Source organism: Salmo trutta, chromosome 23, assembly GCF_901001165.1.
Source record: "Salmo trutta chromosome 23, fSalTru1.1, whole genome shotgun sequence".
NCBI lineage: Eukaryota > Metazoa > Chordata > Actinopteri > Salmoniformes > Salmonidae > Salmo > Salmo trutta.
In genome coordinates, this window is record NC_042979.1 from 24,144,474 (window position 1) to 24,166,199 (window position 21,726).

Consider the following 21,726-nt stretch of genomic DNA (forward strand, 5'->3'; position numbering starts at 1 on the left):
TATCTTGGCCAGGTCGCAATTGTAAATGAGAACTTGTTCTCAACTTGCCTACCTGGTTAAATAAATACAAAATAAATACAAAATATCACGGGGGCTTTTCGATGCTAATGCAGTACCCCACAGGATGTTTTTGTGCTGGTCAACGGCAGTCAACTCTAGAGTGAACCAAGGGCTATATCTGTTCTTAGTTCAACATTTTTTGAATGGGGCATGCTTATTTAAGATGAGGAAAGCACTTTTAAAGAACAACCAGGCATCCTCTACTGATGGGATGAGGTCAATATACTTCCAGCAAGGTCGATTAGAAAGACCTGCTCGCTGAAGTGTTTTAAGGAGCTTCTGACAGGGATGAGGGGTGGTCGTTTGACCGCGGGCCCATTACGGACGAAGGCAATGAGGCAGTGATCGCTGAGATCCTGGTTGAAGACAGCAGAGGTGTATTTAGAGGGCAAGTTGATATCTATGAGGGTGCCCATGTTTACGGATTTAGGGTTGTACCTGGTAGGTTCCTTGACAATTTGTGTAAGATTGAGGGCATCTAGCTTCGATTGTAAGATGGCCAGGGTGCTAAGCATATCCCAGTTTAGGTCACCTAACAGTACGAAGATAGATGGGGGGCAATCAATTCACATATGGTGTCCAGGGCACAGCTGGGTGCTGAGGGGGTCGTTAACAAGCGGCAACAGTGAGACTTATTTCTGGAAAAGTGGATTTTTAAAAGTAGATGCTCGAACTATTTGGGCACAGACCTGGATAGTATGACAGAACTCTGCATGCTCTCTCTGCAGTAGATTGCAACTCCGCCCAACTCTTCGGCTAGCCGGGAGATGGGCCTAGCTCGAGGCTAGCTCAAGGCTAACTGGTGCTTGCTTCGGGACAGAGGCATTAGCCAGCAGTAGCTACTCGGTTGCAGATAGCTGCGATGATCCAGTGTAATGGCCCAGAGCTTGCGGCGGGAATCCGGTAATGTTGTGGAGAAAAGCAGTCTGATATGCTCTGGGTTGATATCGCGCTGTTGTGACTGGCAGGTATTGACCGAGCTAAAGCTGGCTGGTGTCCAAGCTAAAGGTGAAGACTGCTAGCTGTGGCTAACAGTTACTACTAGCTAGTAGTTAGGTAGCTCTGATGGAAGTTCCAGTTATAACGTATAAAAATAGCAGATCCGTACCACATTGGGTGAGGCGGGTTGCAGGAAAGTATATTTAGATCGTAGGTGGAAAGTGAGATTAAAAATATATACGAAAGAAAACGACGAAACCGGCTATTTACATGGAACAAGACAAATGCTCGTCCAGCTGCTACGCCATCTTGGATTAATCAAGCTCGACGGACAATTCCTCCGATCTCATGGCTTGGTTTTTGCTCTGACATGCTCTGTCAACTGTGGGACCTTATACAGACAGGTGTGTGCCTATCTAATTATTCCCAATCAATTGAATTTAACTCAGGTGGACTCCAATCAAGTTGTAGAACCATCTCAAAGATGATCAATGGAAACAGCATGCAGCTGAGCTCAATTTCAAGTCTCATAACAAAATGTCTGAATTCTTATCTAAATAAGGTATCTGTTTTTGTTTTTTTATACATTTGTAAACATAAAATAAAATGTTAGGTTGTCATTATGGGATATTGTGCGTAGATTGATGAGGGAAAAAATAAACGGTAAACATTACACTCACAAAAGGCATGTGTTCTCCCCACACTGACTGGGCCATGTCGAACTGGCTGTCCACTGGTCCCTCCACCACTGTATGTTGCTATGATTAAACCCCTCCATCAGTGTCCCGTAGTAAACGGTGCACAGAGCGGACAGAGCATTCCAATGAGAACCAGGCCGACAGAGAGTGGGGGAGAGGAGTGATCGGCCCTACGTAGTGTGAAATGGCTTTCCCTTACCGTTCAGCCTGCAACCAACCCTCACTGTGCCTCACCTGCATCTATTTTTGACTGTCAACTTTTAAACCCAATCCCAAAACAAAAGCTATGCAAATAGCATGCTGACATCACTTAGACTTAGCACAAAGCATCATAAAAGTACCATAAAAGTACAATGCAGAAACAGACAGACATCAATAGATTTTGATGACATAAAAAGCAAGTTTTAAGTTCTAAATCATTTTCTCTCTCTCTGTTTGTCTGTAGCCAAGCAGAAACTATTCATCTTTATACTGTACCCGACCTCTCCCTCTAGCCAAGCTGAAGTTGGAGGACCGTCTAGCTGCAGCCGCCAGGGAAAAGCTGGCCCAGGCCTCCAAGGAGTCCAAGGAGAAGCAGCTGCAGGCGGAGAGGAAGAGGAAGGCAGCCCTGTTCCTCCAGACCCTCCGGAACCCCCTCACTGGAGAGCCTGAGACCAGACGGCCCGACGAGACCCCTGCCATGCCTGAGGTATGGAGGCATACGCACACACACACACTGTGATGGTGACAGTCCCAGTAGCGATATGCCAGGCATAGAGATGGATTTCCTGTTCCTAATGGAGTTTCTTCATCAAGGAGCATATTGTAATTTGCACAGCTGACAGTAATGGACACGCGTGTGTGTGTGTGTGTGTGTGTGTGTGTGTGTGTGTAGTGTGTGTGTGTGTGTGTGTGTGTGTGTGTGTGTGTGTAGTGTGTTTTTTCCGTGTGTGCACGTGTTCAGGACACGATTTACTTTAAGTTACTTTCACACACTTTCCAAAACACCACATCCATTGGGTCTGGAGCACCCAAGCAGGGAAACAAATCATATCATATATCACACACAGCCTGAACAGAGATAAGAGAGATCTGCCCAGAGTTGTGGTCGGTCATTGTGGTCTGCCATATTTAAGTAAGTTGTTGTGGATCAATGAGGGGAGATTCTGTGTTCGGACTATTCTACTGTTGTTACTGCTGCCTGTTGTCTGCTGCCTGTTGTCTGCTGCCTGGTCTTCAATGACGGACACTGAGCAGTTATTAGATTTCTCTTGCTGTTCCCTGTAGTTAATAACACTTACACCTAGTCGGTGTCTAAACTATGGGTGTGGGTGTGTGTTTGTGCGGACACAGAGTTATGGAGAATACATGGGAAAATGAAAACAAGTCACCGCAATTACGGTGATTGTATCACACACCCCACTCCACCCGCTGAGACACTGTCCCCATTAGCACGAGTGGTGGGGTGTGAAATCTGGAGAATCAGACGTTGTTTTCCCAGCCATTGAACGTGTGTAGGCCTAGAGCAGGGGCTCTCCAACCCTGTTCCTGAGGGCTACCGTCCAGTAGGATTTCAGTCCAAACCTGTTCCTGGAGAGCTACCGTCCAGTAGGTTTTCAGTCCAACCCTGTTCTTGGAGGGCTACCGTCCAGTAGCTAATCTAGCGCACCTGATTCTAATAATTAGCTGGTTGATAAGCTGAATCAGGTTAGTTACAATTGGGGTTAGAGCGAAGACATACATGAGGGTAGCTCTCCAGGAACAGGGTTGGAGAGCCTTGGTCTAGAGGAAGACCTCTTCGTGCCAACCTCTCCTGGGATATGCCTTTTCTCCCCACCGAACAGATGAGAAGTTTCTTAGTTCTTTATTGTCTGTGTGAACTTGGCTGCCTGTCGGTCCACTTCCTTCCAAGGTTTCCCCCCACAGGCTTAAGAAAATATATTTACACAGGCATCTGGGAAATATGTATTTTTAGTGCGCTTGTTGTCATAAGTGGATATTGCTGTCTGCATCCTCTAGCTATAATGCATTTCCAATATGAATTTTCCTTTAGATCCCTGGCTCTCCATCTAGGCATTCCCCTTAATTGCCGTTTGGTTCGCCACTCCCTCTCTCCCCCTCTCTTTTTCTCTGATACAGCTCCTGTGTGAAGAAACATATTAGTGATTTTTATATCCATCTTTTTAGACCATCTTTATGTTCATTTTTAGTTTCAGTCCCCTCTCCCTGAGATGACAGGCTGTGTCTATCTGTTCTCCCTCCTCCACTCGGCCCACCCTGAAGTTAAGTGACCCAACCTGGTCCACCCTCCTGTTCCGTCGTAAGCAGCTAACGGCAGCCCGGCCCAGTGGGGAGTTTACGACTACCCCCGCCACACTCCACCACCCCCCTATTTGTCAGAGTTACTCACCGCCGGTGACCTATGGCGCCTGTCTCACAGGTTTTTGCCACTGCAACAAAACCGGGAGCCAGCGGTGAAGCTGGCATCTTGTCGTTTTCCACTGTGAAAAATAAAGCCCTATTTAACTTTCCCATCAAAGCGGCCTATCATGCCTGACTAGTAGAGAGGCTGTGTTCGTACATGAGTACCTGTATTCTTTACTGGCTGCTTTTACAGTGGAGCGGTAGCTTATAAAGCTCTTCTCAGGAGGAGTATATTGAAGCAGGCAATCCCCTGCTAGGATTTCAACCTGCTACTGCTTTGTGACCAGAGCACCTCCACGACACCTGTCGAGTCTTAACCCCCCAGTGGTAGTTTAAAGATACTGATTGTTGTTTTAGCCTTTGTTTTTGCCAAAGTGTCCAACTTTCCACTTGTTCCCCAAAATTCTCAGGGCTCCGGTTGCTTCTCACCTCACCCTTGTTAGAGAGAGAGAGAGATTAACAGACTCCGCTGTGTCAAGCGAGACTAAGCCACTTCAAAGTGTAAATAAGATTCAAGGAAAGTGTTTGATGTTGGGAGTGTCTGTCCACAGTGAAAATGCTGTTTGTCTGCTCTCTCTTATGTGTGTCCAATGGGTGACATCCCTGTCTGGGGACATGGACAGTCACCTGTTCAGCCAGGTGGCACTGGGAGGTGTCCTGTCATGGCTGTGTCCTCTCTGTCACTCTGGCCAGCTGTGCTGGGAAGGATGTGCTCCGTCTGGACAGGACAGGAGGGCTAGACTACATTGATGAGGATAAGTTGTTTTCAGGCTAGTGGAGTTTGCTAAACTTGATTTTTGTAGAGCACTGGGTGCTTTGTTCTTGTGACTTCACTACAAGTAAAATGATTTGTTTTCCTTAACTTTAACGATGCCATAGACTTTGCATGAGTGGCTCAGTGAATGACGAACACTACATCTCTTAGAATAGCTGTTCGAGAACACTGCAATGGCACTAATAGCCCTTTCTCCTCGCCAGAGGAACAAATGGTGGTTGTTGTCGTTTCAGAGATCTCCTTGCTGCCAGTCGCTCCTTTATGACAGTTGCTGCTCGGTGTATTATCGTGTGTGTGTATTGTCTAGTGGTTGTGCGTGTTGTGCGTTGTCGTGAGGAGTGGTGACAGTGACGCAGACTTAGTGTTCCATTATGAAGAAGGGGTGACGCTGAAATAATCAACTCTCTACAGGGCTCGGCAGCAGGAGTACTATCAGCACACAGAAAGAGATTTACATTTATTTTGTGAGGCACCGTTTCATCTGGGGTTAGGGCTGTGATGGGAGCCTGTCAGGAACACAGAGAAATGCTGACTGGCTTTAGCAAGGGACTGCCAGAAGGTGAAATAAAGAGAGAAAGATTAACTTGAATCATATTTTTAAGAAGAGGTTTGTGGTATGACGTGCGTCTTTGAGGTTAATTCCTGAAAAGAGAACTGGGTGATTGACTTAAATGAGAAGCGTTCTGGAGAGGGAAGAACACAGAGAGAAGAGGTTCTGAATCATTACAGCCATCATTGTGGGAGAGCCAGGGCCAAGGCGGCACGGCCTATGCTAAATGTTAACTCCACAAAAAAAAAAGTACTTTTCTTTTTAGACTGCAGAGTGAGTTGGTAGCACGGAAGGAGATTGTGGGTAATAGCCCTGTGTCAATCAAGGACTTTGATTGACATTATTAAATACGTCAAACTTAAGCAGAAATGGAATAAATGCCGATCCGGCCACATTCACACTTGTGCCCTGGCTCCCTCTTCACCTGTTTAGAAACTGAACTCCCCTCTCCGTTGTCTTCAGGTTCATTCGGTTCACACACAAAGGCTTGATGTCTGTGAGGCACGGCAGTCAAATCAGTCATTTGAGCTGACACTATATACGAACACAGACCTTTTATCGACACTTTTTTTCAGCTTACAGTCCTGCAGCCACCCCAAATTGTTGGAGGAGATTGCTTCTGAAGATGGATTAATTTCCGTGTGAGGGGCTGATATGTGATGCCTTCTGAAATAACTTATTTATACCAATTCATTCGCCACAGCTCTCTTTTTCTGTCTCCTTCTCTCCCCTCTCTCTGTCTTTATCTGCAGCCTGAATACAGTAAACCACAGTCGTATTTCTCCCTTAGCTTAGCCCATAATGGAAATATAAAGTGCATTCGGAAAGTATTCAGACCCCTTGACTTTTTTGACATTTTGCTATGTTACAACCTTATTCTGAAATTGATTAAATAAATGTCTTTCCTTATCAATCTACACACAGTGCCCAATAATGACAAAGCGAAAACAGGTTTTTAGACATTTTTGCAAATTAATAAAAATACTAATTCAGAAATACCTTATTTATATAAATATTCAGAACATTTTCTATGAGACTCGAAATTGAGTTCAGTTGCATCCTGATTCCATTGATCATCCCACAGTTGACAGTATGTCATTGCAAAAACCAAGCCATGAGGTCGAAGGAGTTGTCAGTAGAGCTCCAAGACGCCAAACAATGTCTGCAGCATTCAATCAATCAATCAAATGTATTTATAAAGCCCTTTTTACATCAGCCTATGTCACAAAGTGCTATACAGAAACCCAGCCTAAAACCACAAACAGCAAGCAATGCAGATGTAGAAGCATGTTGGCTAGGAAAAACTCCATAGAAAGGCAGGAACCTAGGAAGAAACCAGGCTCTTTTACGTAGATGGAAAAAAGCTGTCCTTGAAACAGTCTTGAAATGTTCTTCAAAGAGAGATCAGGGTCCAGAGTAACGCCGAGGTCCTTTACAGTTTTATTTGAGACGACTGTACAACCATCAAGATGAATTGTCAGATCCAACAGAAGATCTCTTTGTTTCTTGGGACCTAGAACTAGCATCTCTGTTTTGTCCGAGTTTAAAAGTAAAACATTTGCCGCCATGCACTTACTTATGTTTGAAACACAGGCTTCCAGGTAGCGCAATTTTGGGGCTTCACCATGTTTCATCGAAATGTACAGCTGTATATCGTCCACATAGCAGTGAAAGTTAACATTATGTTTCCGAATGATATCACCATGAGGTAAAATATATAGTGAAAACAACAGAGGTCCTAAAACGGAACCTTGAGGAACACCGAAATTTACAGTTGTTTTGTCAGAGGACAAACCATCCACAGAGACAAACTGATTTGTTTCCGACAGATAAGATCTAAACCAGGCCAGAACTCCAAAAGAATGTGGTGATCGATGGTATCAAAGCAGTACTAAGGTCTAGGAGCACGAGGACAGATGCAGAGCCTTGGTCTGATGCCGTTAAAAGGTCATTTACCACCTTCGAGTGCAGTCTCAATGCTATGATGTGGTCTAAAACCAGACTGAAGCATTTCGTATACATTGTTAGTCTTCAGGAAGGCAGTGAGTTGCTCCGCAACAGCTTTTTTGAAAAATGTTGGGAGGAATGGGAGATTTGATATCAGCCAATTTTTAGTTTTTTATATTTTCTGGGTCAAGGTTTGACTTTTTCAAGAGAAGCTTTATTACTGCCACTTTTAGTGAGTTTGGTACACATCCGGTGGATAGGGAGCCGTTTATTATAGGACGGCCAAGCACAGGAAGCAGCTCTTTCAGTAGTTTAGTTGGAATAAGGTCCAGTATGCAGCTTGAAGGTTTAGAGGCCATGACTGTTTTCATCAATGTGTCAAGAGATATAGTATTTCAAAACTTGAGTGTCTCCCTTTGATCCTAGGTCCTGGCAGTCCGTAATTTTATTTCTAATGATCATGATGTTCTCGTCAAAGAAGTTCATGAATTTATCACTGCTGAAGTGAAAGCCATCCTCTCTTGGGGAATGCTGTTTTTTAGTTAGCTTTGCGACAGTATCAAAAAGACATTTAGGATTGTTCTTATTCTCCATCCTATTTTTCCAACTTAATTGAGATCAAGCGGTGGTGAGGGCTCTTCAATACTGTGCGGTACTGTCTTTCCAAGCTAATCGGAAGACTTCCAGTTTGATGTAGTGCCATTTCCGTTCCAATTTTCTGGAAGCTTGCTTTAGGGCTCGGTTATTTTCTGTATACCAGGGAGCTAGTTTCTTATGACAAATGTTTTTTTGTTTTTAGGGGTGCGACTGCATCTAGGGTATTGCGCAAGGTTGAATTGAGTTCCTCAGTTAGGTGGTTAACCGATTGTTATACTCTGACGTCCTTGGGTAGGCAGAGGGAGTCTGGAAGGGCATCTAGGAATCTTTGGGTTGTCCGAGACTTTATAGCACGGCTTTTGATGATCCTTGGTTGGGGTCTGAGCAGATTATTTGTTGTGATTGCAAACATAATAAAATGGTGGTCCGATTATGAGGAAAAACATTTAGATCCAAAATATTTATTCCACAGGTCAAAACTAGGTCCAGATTATGACTGTGGCAGTGAGTAGGTCCGGAGACATGTTGGACAAAACCCACTGAGTCGATGATGGCTCATCTGTTGACTTTTCCATGTGAATAATAAAGTCACAAAAAATGTGAATATTATCTGCTATGACTACAAGGTCCGATAGGAATTCAGGGAACTCAGTGAGGAACGCTGAATACGGCCCAGGAGGCCTGTAAACAGTAGCTATAAGAAGTGATTGAGTAGGCTGCGTAGATTTCATGACTAGAAGCTCAAAAGATGAAAACGCAGTCATTTGTGTTTGTAAATTTAAATTTGCTATCGTTAATGTTAGCAACACCTTCACCTTTGCGGGATGCGCGGGGGATTTGGTCACTAGTGTAACCAGGAGGAGAGGCCTCATTTAACACAGTAAATTAATCAGGATTAAGCCATATTTCAGTCAGGCCAATCACATCAAGATTATGATCAGTGATTAGTTAATTGACTATAACTGCCTTGGAAGTGAAGGATCTAACATTAAGTAACCCTATTTTGAGATATGAGATATCACAATCTTTCAATAATGACAGGAATGGAGGTCGTCTTTATTCCAGTGAGATTGTTAAGGCGAACACCGCCATGTTTAGTTTGCCCAACCTAGATCGAGGCACAGACATGGTCTCAATGGGGATAGCTGAGCTGATTACACTGACTGTGCTAGTGGCAGACTCCACTAACAGCCTGCTGCCTGGCCTGCACCCTATTTCATTGTGGAGCTACAGGAGTTAGAGCCCTGTCTATGTTCATAGATAAGATGAGAGCACCTCTCCAGCTAGGATGGAATCCATCACTCCTCAGCAGGCCAGGCTTGGTCCTGTTTGTGGGTGAGTCCCAGAAAGAGGGCCAATTATCTACAAATTCTATCTTTTGGGAGGGACAGAAAACAGTTTAACCAGCGATTGAGTTGTGAGACTCGAGACTCGGCCTCTCAGTCGAGCTCATCACTCCCCCTAACTGGGCGGGGGTCAAAGACAATTACTCGATGCCGACACATCTTTCTAGCTGATTTACACGCTGAAGCTATGTTGCGCTTGTTGACCTCTGACTGTTTCATCCTAACATCATTGGTGCCGACGTGGATAGCAATATCCATATACTCTCTATACTCGCCAATTTTAGCCTTAGCCAGCACCATCTTCAGATTAGCCTTAACGTCGGTAGCCCTGCCCCTGGTAAACAGTGTATGATCGATGGAAGATTCTTTTAAGGTCTAGTACTGCGGGTAATGGAGTCGCCAATGACTAGGGTTTTGAATTTGTCAGAGCTAATGGTGGGAGGCTTCGGCGTCTCAGACCCCGTAACAGGTGGAGGAAAGACCAGAGAAGGCTCGGCCTCTGACTCCGACTTGTTGCTTAATGGGGAGAACTGGTTGAAAGTTTCTAACGGCTGAATGAGCGACACCGGTTGATCATTCCTACAGCATTTCCTTCCAGAAGCCAAGAGAAAATTGTCCAGCTGCGGGGACTGTGCGAGGGGATTTATACTACTATCTGTGCTTATTTGTGGCACAGATGCTGTTTCATCCTTTCCTACACTTAAATTACCCTTGCCTAACGATTGCGTCTGAAGCTGGGCTTGCAGCACGGCTTTCCTCACCATAAGGTGATCGTTCTCCTGTATATTATGAGTGCAGCGACTGCAACTAGAAGGAATAATGTTAATTTTACTACTTAGCTTCTTCTGGTGGAGGTCCTGTAGAACCATGTCCAGATAAAGCGTCCGGGGTGAAAAAGTTGAATGAAAAAAAGTTGAGCAAGGGGAAAAAATGTACAAACGGTAATTTAAAAGTAAAGACCGTAAAAAAACAGCAGCACGTGAACAAGTCCACAAGTTTGACAGGAAATTACGTCAAGGTGGAGGAGGCCTCTATCATTCTTAAATGGAAGAAGTTTGGAACCACCAAGACGCTTCCTAGAGCTGGCCGCCCGGCCAAATTGAGCAATCGGGGGAGAAGGGCCTTAGTCAGGGAGGTGACCAAAAACCCAATGGTCACTCTAACTGAGCTCCAGATTTCCTCTGTTGAAATAAGAGAACCTTCCAGAAGGCCAACCATCTTTGCAACACTCCCTCAATCAGGCCTTTATGGTAGAGGGGCCAGACGGAAGCCGCTACTCAGTAAAAGGCCCATCACAGCCCGCTTGGAGTTTGCCAAAAGGCACCTAAACCATCAGAAACAAAGATTCTCTGGTCTGATGAAACCAAGATTGAATGGCAAGTGTCACATCTGGAGGAAGCCTGGCAACATTCCTACTGTGAAGCATGGTGGTGGTAGCATCATGCTGTGGGGATGTTTTTCAGGGGCAGGGACTTGGAGACTAGTCAGGATCAAGGGAAAGATGAACGGAGCAAAGTATAGAGAGATCCTTGATTAAAACCTGCTCCAGAGTACTCAGGATAATAAGATGGCGCCGAAGAACATGGCTGACGTTTTACATTCTCCCATTTGTTTTTGCATTTTGTGTAACTTATTTTTTTACTTATTGTGTACATAATGTTGCTGCTACTGTCTCTTATGACTGAAAATGATGGAGTGATTACTCACCACGGACTGGAAAAAACTGCATCTGCATCTCCATCGGTGAAACAGCTTATGTTTCAATGAAGATACAGACAATATAGAGCTAGCGGGATTTTTCATGCACCTGCAGAACAGTGACGCTACCTCTGGTAAGACGAGGGGTGGGGGTGTGTGTCTATTTGGCAATAACACCTGTCTAATATTAAAGAATTCTCGAGGTATTGCTCACCTGAGGTAGAGTACCTTATGATAAACTGTAGACCACACTATCTACCAAGAGAGTTCTCATCTGTATTATTCGTAGCCATCTATTTACCACCACAGAACAAAGCTGGCACTAAGACCGCTCTCAACCAACTCTATAAGGCCATAAGCCAAGATGAAAATGCTCACCCAGAAGCGTCTCTTCTAGTGGCCGGGGACTTTAATGCAGGCAAACTTAAATCAGTTTTCCAACATTTTTACTATCATGTCACATGTGCAACCAGGGGGGAAAAATCCTAGACCACCTTTACTCCACACACAGAGATGCATACAAAGCTCTCCCCCGCCATTCATTTGGCAAATCTGACCATAATTATATCCTCCTGATTCCTGCTTACAAGCAACAATTAAAGCAGGAAGTACCAGTGACTCGCTTAATACGGAAGTGGTCAGATAACGTGGATGCTACACCACAGGACTGTTTTGCTAGCACAGACTGGAATATGTTCTGGGATTCATCCAATAGCATTGAGGAGTACACCACCTCAGTCATCGGCTTCATCAATACGTGCATCGATGACGTCGTCCCCACAGTGACTGTACGTACATATCCCAACCACAAGCCATGGATTACAGGCAACATCAAGCTAAAGGCTAGAGCTGCAGCTTTCAAGGAGCGGGCGACTAATCCGGATGCTTATAAGAAATCCCGCTATGCCCTCAGACGATCAATCAAACATGCAAAGCGTCAATACAGGATTAAGATTGAATCCTACTACACTGGCTCTGACGCTCGTCAGATGTGGCAGGGCTTGCAGACTATTACGGACTACAAAGGGAAACCCAGCCGCAAGCTAACCAGTTACGCGAGCCTACCAGATGGGCTAAATGCCTTTTATGATTGCTTCAAGGCAAGCAACACTGAAGCATGCATGAGAGCACCAGCTGTTCCGGACGACTGTATGATCACGCTCTCCGTAGCCGATGTGAGCAAGACCTTTAAACAGGTCAACATTCCCAAGGTTGCAGGGCCAGACGGATAACCAGGACGTGTACTCAGAGCATGCGCGGACCAACTGGCAAGTGTCTTCACTGACATTTTCTCCCTGACCGAGTCTGTAATACATACATGTTTCAAGCAGACCACCATAGTCCCTGTGCCCAAGAAAGTGAAGGTAACCTGTCTGCCTAAATGACTACCGCCCCGTATGGTAGCCATGAATTGCTTTGAAAGGCTGGTCATGGCTCAGATCAACAGCATCATCCCGGAAACCCAACCGCCCCAACAAATCCACAGATGACGCAATCTCAATCGCACTCCACACTGCTCTTTCCCACCTGGACGAAAGGAACACCTATGTGAGAATTCTGTTCATTGACTACAACTAAGCTAAGGACCCCGGGACTAAACACCTCCCTCTGCAACTGGATCCTGGACTTCCTGACGGGCTACCCCCAGGTGGTAAGGGTAGGCAACAAAACATCTGCCACACTAATCTTCAGGACGGGGGCCCCACAGGGGTGTGTGCTTAGGCCCCTCCTGTACTCTCTGTTCACCCATGACTGTGTGGCCAAACACGATGGTGGTAGACCGAGTCTGTAATACCTACATGTTTCAAGCAGACCACGATCGTCCCTATGCCCAAGGAAGCGAAGGTAACCTGCCTAAATGATTACCGCCCTGTGGCACGCTCTTCGGTAGCCATGAAGTGCTTTGAAAGGCTGGTCATGGCTCACATCAACAGGATCCTCCCGGACACCCTAGACCCACTCCAATTCGCATACCGCCCCAAAAGATCCCTGGATGACGCAATCTCAATCGCACTCCACACTGCCCTTTCTCACCTGGACAAAAGGAACACCTATGTGAGAATGCTGTTCATTGACTACAGCTCAGCGTTCAACACCATAGTACCCAAGAAGCTCATCACTAAGCTAAGGACTCTGGGACTAAACACCTCCCTCTGCAACTGGATCCTGGACTTCCTGATGGGCCGCCCCCAGGTGGTATGACCACTGCAAATCTACGAAGACCCGGCCGTCCCTCTAAACTTTCAGCTCATACAAGGAGAAGACTGATCAGAGATGCAGCCAAGAGGCCCATGATCACTCTAGATGAACTGCAGAGATCTACAGCTGAGGTGGGAGACTCTGTCCATAGGACAACAATCAGTCGTATACTACACAAATCTGGCCTTTATGGAAGAGTGGCAAGAAGAAAGACATTTCTTAAAGATATCCATAAAAAGTGTCGTTTAAAGTTTGCCACTAGCCACCTGGGAAACACACCAAACATGTGGAAGAAGGTGCTCTGGTCAGATGAAACCAAAATCGAACTATTTGGCAACAATGCAAAACGTTATGTTTGGCGTAAAAGCAACACAGCTCATCACCCTGAACACACCATCCCCACTGTCAAACATAGTGGTGGCAGCATCATGGTTTGGGCCTGCTTTTCTTCAGCAGGGGCAGGGAAGATGGTTAAAATTGATGGGAAGATGGATGGAGCCAAATACAGGACCATTCTGGAAGAAAACCTGATGGAGTCTGCAAAAGACCTGAGACTGGGACGGAGATTTGTCTTCCAACAAGACAATGATCCAAAACATAAAGCAAAATCTACAATGGAATGGTTCACAAATAAACATATCCAGGTGTTAGAATGGCCAAGTCAAAGTCCAGACCTGAATCCAATCGAGAATCTGTGGAAAGAACTGAAAACTGCTGTTCACAAATGCTCTCCATCCAACCTCACTGAGCTCGAGCTGTTTTGCAAGGAGGAATGGGCAAACATTTCAGTCTCTCGATGTGCAAAACTGATAGAGACATACCCCAAGTGACTTACAGCTGTAATCGCAGCAAAAGGTGGCGCAACAAAGTATTAACTTAAGGGGGCTGAATAATTTTGCACGCCCAATTTTCAGTTTTTTATTTGTTAAAAAAAGTTTGAAATATCCAATAAATTTCGTTCCACTTCATGATTGTGTCCCACTTGTTGTTGATTCTTCACAAAAAAATACAGTTTTATATCTTTATGTTTGAAGCCTGAAATGTGGCAAAAGGTCGAAAAGTTCAAGGGGGCCGAATACTTTCGCAAGGCACTGTATCTCTCCCTTTCCATCTCTCCATATCATGACTATTCAGCATTTTTCCGTATAGCTATGGAGCAGATAGATGGGTCATATACAGGTAACTGCCAAAGTTAAGGCATTAAAAGTAGGATCATAAAATATGACTTGGATCATCACACATGGTCTGTTTGCAAAATCTGAATTCATTTCAGTAAACAGACTGGCTAAAAGCCTGATGCGTCACAATTTGGGATTCAAATTGGAAACAATTTAATCAAATACACATTTTCAGTAATTGCCAGAGGATCATTGGGAGAGATGCCTTCTGTGGCAGGCAGCTTCAGCACCAGGACATCTGATTAAACAGCTAAGGAGGCTCGCAAAGTGCCAACTTCACATTATGGATGAGAAACAGCCTCACAAGAATGAAGTAGAGTCAGTGAGGTTTCAGCAGATGTATCAAAATCTACTATTTAGGCACTTTTTTCTTTGGCCCTGCATCTGGGCCTTCTCTCTCCTCCCCTCTCGTGTGACAAATCTTCCCTGTGCAAGAGCACAGTTTTTGCCGAGGTCACACTCTGCATTCTGCTGAGAGAACTAATCCCGGTTCAATTTAGGTCAGGGTACGAGCAGAGAGTGCTCTTCAATCTCCGGCCTTGAATTTATGTATAAACTAATTAAAGTGAGCAGAGGCAGGGCCCCTGATTGAACACTCCAAATAGCCTCATTTCCTGCGGCTCTATCGATCCCACAGTTATTTGCAACTTTTCTCCATTTTGTTACTCCGAGGATAGAAAAAAAGACAGAGAGCGCAATTAAAAGGAAAACAGGCCTGTAGTTTTTTTCTTGTTTTTCTCCTTCTGCTGCCTTCTGGTTTTGTTTCTGCATGCTTTCATTAGTCTTCTACGCAACATTAAATTCTCAAAGCATAGTCCAATAAAACACTTGTGCGAAGAGAAGAAGACGAGAGCTCTAAATGTTCTGTCAGGCGTCTCTGCCTAATGCGGTCTAGGAACTTCTTAGTTTCTTGATCCAAACCAGATTTGGGGTAGAAACTAGAAAGTGAGAGTCTTTGAGCTCTGGAGTCTGTTGGGCCGTTTCACGATTGGCCCGAGGTGCAGGCAGGATAGTAGGTGGCCGGGTGGAGGGGTTAGGTACTGGTGTTGTCTCAAGGTTTACTTTTTCCTTTGTAATCTGTCCAATCCATGCTAAACTTGCAGCAGGATCTGGGCTTTAAGAAGGTATTACGTTACGGGTAGGTGTATCCATCCACAGAGGGGGGAGTGGGGAACTAGCTGGGCTATCCAGAAACAAAGCCTGTTCTCTGGGACGGGGACAGGAGACAGACATCCTCAACAGGGAGCAGAAGTTGGCATCACTCGCCTGGTACGCAGTACCCCTGTGAATGTTCTTCTCTTCAATATGTTATTGCATTTACAATTATCTGTCAAATTTAGATTAGTTATCACATGGTTTACCATAGCTTTGCTAATGTTTTTAATAAATCAAATTCAATCAAATTTTATTGGTCACATACACAAGCAGATGTTAATGTGAGTGTAGAGAAATGCTTGTGCTTCTAGTTCCGACAGTGCGGTAATATCTAACCAGTAATCTAACAATTTCACAACAACTACCTAATACACACACAAAGGGATGGAATAAGAAAATGTACATATAAATATAAGGATGAGCGATGGCCGCGCAGCATAGGCAAGATGCAATAGATGGTATAAAATACAGTATATCAATATGAGATGAGTAATGTAAGATATGTAAACATTATTAAAGTGGCTTTTTTTAACCTGTTTAGGATAGGGGGCAGTATTTTCACGTCCGGATAAAAAACGTACCCGATTTAATCTGGTTATTACTCCTGCCCAGAAACTAGAATATGCATATAATTGGTAGATGTGGATAGAAAACACCCTAAATGACAAGTCAGTGGCTGACAGCACATCATCTGCTGCTAAACAACAGAGCTGCAGCTTGCAGGTCGCGGAGTGATCTTCAAGAAAACAGCATAAAAAATATTTGGTAAACGATGAAGCACACATCTTCCTCCCACTCACGCAGCTGCCAAACTGAGCTGAGATACCACTGCTAAACAGTGAGCGCAGTTGCACTTGGCCAAATCAATTCCAGTAATGAATTAACCTGTTTAGGATAGGGGGCAGTATTTTCACTGCCGGATAAAAAACGTCACCGATTTAATCTGGTTACTACTCCTGCCCAGAAACTAGAATATGCATATAATTGTTTGATTTGGATAGAAAACACCCTAAAGTTTCTAAAACTGTTTGAATGGTGTCTGTGAGTATAACAGAACTCATATGGCAGGCCAAAACCTGAGAAGATTCCATACAGGAAGTGCCCCCTCTGACCATTTCTTGTCCTTCTATAGCCTCTTTATGGAAAATGGAGGATCTCTGCTGTAAAGTGACATTTTCTAAGGCTCCCATGGGCTCTCAGAAGGCGCCAGAACGGGGAATGATGACTCTGCAGTCCCTGGGCGAAAAACAGTAGGGCATTTGGAAAGTGGTCGTTTTGAGAACAATGACATGGGTGCATGCGAAGACTCCATTTTCTATTTTCTGTGTTTGAACGAAAACAAGGTCTCCCGGTTGGAATATTATCGCTATTTTACGAGAAAAATCGCATAAAAATTGATTTTAAACAGCGTTTGACATGCTTCGAAGTACGGTAATGGAATATTTTGAAATTTTTTGTCACGATATGCGCCGGCACATCACCCTTCGGATAGTGTCTTGAACGCAAGAACAAAACGCAGCAATTTGGATATAACTATGGATTATTTGGAACCAAAACAACATTGGGTGTTGAAGTAGAAGTCCTGGGAGTGCATTCTGATGAAGAACAGCAAAGGTAATCCAATTTTTCTTATAGTAAATCTGAATTTGGAGAGTGCCAAACTGTGGGTGTCAAAATAGCTAGCCATGATGGCCGGGCTATCTATTCAGAATATTGCAAAATGTGCTTTCACTGAAAAGCTATTTTAAAATCGGACACCGCGATTGCATAAAGGAGTTCTGTATCTATAATTCTTAAAATAATTGTTATGTTTTTTGTGAACGTTTATCGTGAGTAATTTAGTAAATTGGGTGGGTATGCTAGTTCTGAACGTCACATGCTAATGTAAAAAGCTGGTTTTTGATATAAATATGAACTTGATGTATGTACCTGCATGTATTGTATAACATAATGTCCTAGGAGTGTCATCTGATGAAGATCATCAAAGGTTAGTGCTGAATTTAGCTGTGGTTTTGGTTTTTGTGACATTATATGCTAGCTTGAAAAATGGGTGTGTGTGATTATTTCTGGCTGGGTACTCTCCTGACATAATCTAATGTTTTGCTTTCGTTGTAAAGCCTTTTTGAAATCGGACAAGGTGGTTAGATAAAGGAGAGTCTTGTCTTTAAAATGGTGTAAAATAGTCATATGTTTGAAAAATTGAAGTTTTGGGATTTTTGAGGAGTTTGTAATTCGCGCCACGCCCTATCATTGGATATTGGCGAGGCGTTCCGCTAGCGGAACATCTAGATGTAAGAGGTGACTAGTGATCCATTTATTAAAGTGGCTAAAGATCTGAGTCTGTATGTAGGCAACAGCCTCTCTGTGTTAGTGATGGCTGTTTAACAGTCTGATGGCCTTGAGACAGAAGCTGTTTTTCAGTCTCTCGGTCCCAGCTTTGATGCACCTGTACTGACCTCGTCTTCTGGATGGTAGCGGGGTGAACAGGCAGTAGCTTGGGTGGTTGTTGCCCTTGATTATCTTTTTGGCCTTCCTGTGACATCAGGTGGTGTAGGTGTCCTGGAGGTCAGGTAGTTTGCCCCCGGTGATGCGTTGTGCAGGCCGTACCATCCTCTGGAGAGCCTTGCGGTTGAGGGCGGTGCAGTTGCCATACCAGGCGGTGATACAACCGAACAGGATGCTCTCAATTGTGCATCTGTAAAAGTTTGTGAGGGTTTTAGGTGACGAGCCAAATTTCTTTAGCCTCCTAAGGTTGAAGAGTTGCTGTTGCGCATTCTTCACCACACTGTCTGTATGGGTGGACCATTTCAGTTTCTCCGTGATGGGTGTGCCGAGAAACTAAAAACTTTCCACCTTCTCCACTACTGTCCTGTCGATGTGGATGGGGGGGTGCTCCCTTTGCTGTTTCCTGAAGTCCACGATCATATCCTTTGTTTTGTTGATGTTGAGTGTGAGGTTGTTTTCCTGACACCACACTCCGAGTGCCCTCACCTCCTCCCTGTAGGCTGTCTTGACGTTGTTGGTAATCAAGCCCACTGCTGTTTTGTCGTCTGCAAATAAGCAATAGGATAGAACTCGTCTCATTTGACAGATAATCCTTAATGCAATAACACATACTGAAAGTTTAAACTTTGCTTTGCACATATATTCTAATGGCAAACTTTCATCTGAATACCCTCCAAAAGAAGTGATTGGACGAGGTCAGAGTCCCTGCCCATCTTCCGAAAACGTCTGAAACCCTACCTCTTCAAAGAGTCTCTTAAATAAGGCATTTCAATTTGCACTCGACTTTTCCTACTAGCACTGACTTTGGTGACAAAGGCTTCTTTATTGAGAAACAATGTACACAACTGTGATATCAACTAGCTATGTTAAAATGAATGCAGCAAATGTAAGTCACTCTGGATAAGAGCATCTCCTAAATAACTAAAATATAAACATAGAGTATGGTAAGGAGCACAGTAAGCCCAGTGGCAGCAGAGACCACGCTCTGATTGGCTGAGGCATAGCTGGGTCAAGGTTCACCACACATTCCAGCACAGAGACAAAGTATACTTCTTCATCTGACTTAGCAGAGTTGCTCCATACATCAGCGCATACGGGCCACTGATGATAAATACACAATATCAGTAAACAGCATTGCCAGCCCCCTATACCACACAGTCTGCTTGGCTAATTCCTTTAGATTCCGCAATGCCCTCCAGTGGGTGTTGAAGACAGCCCAGTACGTCACTGGGACCGGGCTCCCACCCATCCAGGACATCTACTTGAGACGGTGCCTGAGGAGGTCCCGCAGAATCATCAAGGACCACACATACCCCAGCCACGAGCTGTTCACTCCCTTACCATCGGGGAGACGGGTCCTTCTCAACAATGCAACAAGAGAAGATAACAACATGAACATTGTGTGTCTGTCTGTCTGTCTGTCTGTCTGTCTGTCTGTCTGTCTGTCTGTTTGCGTGCGCACACCCACGAACTCACCCACCGCTGGCCACTGTGTCCTCTGTTGAATTGAGTCATAAATCGTTCACTGTGGACGGCCCCATCTCCTACTCCCCAACCCTTCAAATCTATTGATTTATTTATAGAATAAATCCCAAGCAAAAAGTTCATACATATTGATGCCTTTCAATCTAATCTCGTAAATGATTGAGTATGATACATTCTCTGTGTGTGCACTTACATGAAGATGTTTCGGCAGGAGCGTAGGCGTGGGTGTGTACGTGCCTGTGTTTGTAAGTACGGTATGTGTGTTTGCAAGTGTGTGTGCATCTCTCTTTCTCTCTCGTTTCTCTGCTTGTCTCTTTTTCTCTGCCTCCCTCCTTACCCAGGGGCCCTAGTCACTTCCCTCTAGAGCTGCTGTGGCGCTCTAATTGATTGTGCTCTTTGTCTCTGGGCTGACATGCTCTGTTCAAAGGAATGGCCTCTCTCCTGGGAGACCTATGTCTCTCCAGTAGGTAGCTCAGCCTCTTAAAAGGGCCTGCCGGAGCCCAGCCAGAGGCCAGCCGGGCTAATGGGCATGATTAGAGACAAAACCGGGGTGGAGAAGTGAACTGCAGACACCGCTATACTACTCCCCCTTTCTTCCTCTTGCATGCGCGCTTGCTCTTGTTCTCTCTTTATTTTTCTCTATATATTTTTCTCTCTCTCTCTCTCTCTCTCTCTCTCTCTGTCTCTCCTGGCTACAGATATCTGAAGTGTCTGCACTTCAAATATTGATATCCAAAGTGTCTGCCTGTCCTGGCCCATAGTCCCCCTCTCTCCCAGCACCTCAGGGATATGTGGTGCTTTTCTAAGGGAGACTGTCAGGCTTCTCCTTCTAAGTGGCTTTCAAGCTACATTTTTATTATGGCTTCCGTGAGTGACCTGCCAGTTAAAGAATCAATGCGTTGCCGATTTAAGATCTGTGTCCCACTAAGATAGGCCTAGCGTAAAACTTCCATTTTTAGCCTGGGCGTTTATTTTCTTAAATCAATGAGCACAACAGGCGCTTATTAGAGACAGGCTTCTATTTGAGCCAGGTGTCTTCATCCTTAATGCACACAGCTTTTGCTACTTTGCATAGTTAAATGTTTAATTCCAGCATTCACTTCCAGCGGTATACACTACCGTTCAAAAGTTTGGGGTCACTTAGAAATATCCTTGTTTTTGAAAGAAAAGCAAAACATTTTTTCCATTAAAATAACATCAAATTGATCAGAATTACAGTGTAGACATTGTTAATGTTGTAAATGACTATTGTAGCTGGAAATGGCAGATTATTTTATGGAATATCTACATAGGCGTACAGAGGCCCATTATCAGCAACCATCACTCCTGTTTTCTAATGGCACGTTGTGTTAGCTTAATCCAAGTTTATAATTTTAAAAGGCTAATTGATCATTAGAAAACCCATTTGCAATTATGTTGGCACAGCTGAAAACTGTTGTCCTGATTTAAAGAAGCAATGAAACTGGCCTTCTTTAGACTAGTTGAGTATCTGGAGTATCAGCATTTGTGGGTTCAATTACAAGCTAAAAGTGGCCAGAAACAAAGAACTTTCTTCTGAAATTCATCAGTCTTCTTGTTCTGAGACATGTTTAAGTGACCCCAAACTTTTGAACAGTTGTATCTATGAAATCAAATCAAGGTTTATTGGTCGGGTACACAGCTTAGCAGATGTTATAGCGGGTGTAGTGAAATGCTTATGTTACTAGTTTCTAACAATGCAGTAAAATGTTAAACAAGTTCAAAATTAATTAAAACGTTTTTTTAATGTACTACAAAAAATGCAAGAAATCTCTAACGTTGGGACGAGTCCAATTAACAATCCAAATAGCAGTAATCAAAATGCAGTCTAAGTATGTACAACGGAATAATTTACTCAAGACGTACTAAGAATGATATGTACACTGCCTTTGGAAAGTATTCAGACCCCTAGACTTTTGCCACATTTTGTTACGTTACAGCCTTATTCTAAATTTGATCAAATAAAATGTTGTATATTTTAGATTCTTCAAAGTAGCCACACTTTGCCTTGATGACAGCTTTGCACACTCTTGGCATTCTCTCAAACAGCTTCACCTGGAATGCTTTTCCAACAGTCTTGAAGGAGTTCCCTCATATGCTGAGCGCACTTGCTGCTTTTCCTTCACTCTGGTCCAACTCATCCCAAACCATCTCAATTGAGTGGAGGTCAGGT

The 21,726-nt window shown here is 44.2% G+C and overlaps 1 protein-coding gene across 4 annotated transcripts in view; it reads left to right on the forward strand.

The window, feature by feature from the left end:
• Nucleotides 1–21,726, forward strand: part of LOC115159637 (splicing factor, suppressor of white-apricot homolog) — a 128,734-nt gene that overhangs the window by 79,661 nt on the left and 27,347 nt on the right. For all 4 annotated transcript variants that reach the window (XM_029709557.1, XM_029709558.1, XM_029709560.1 and 1 more), the window contains one exon: nt 2,192–2,385. In XM_029709557.1, the coding sequence (XP_029565417.1) occupies nt 2,192–2,385 (194 nt within the window). The remainder of the gene's footprint in view (nt 1–2,191; nt 2,386–21,726) is intronic.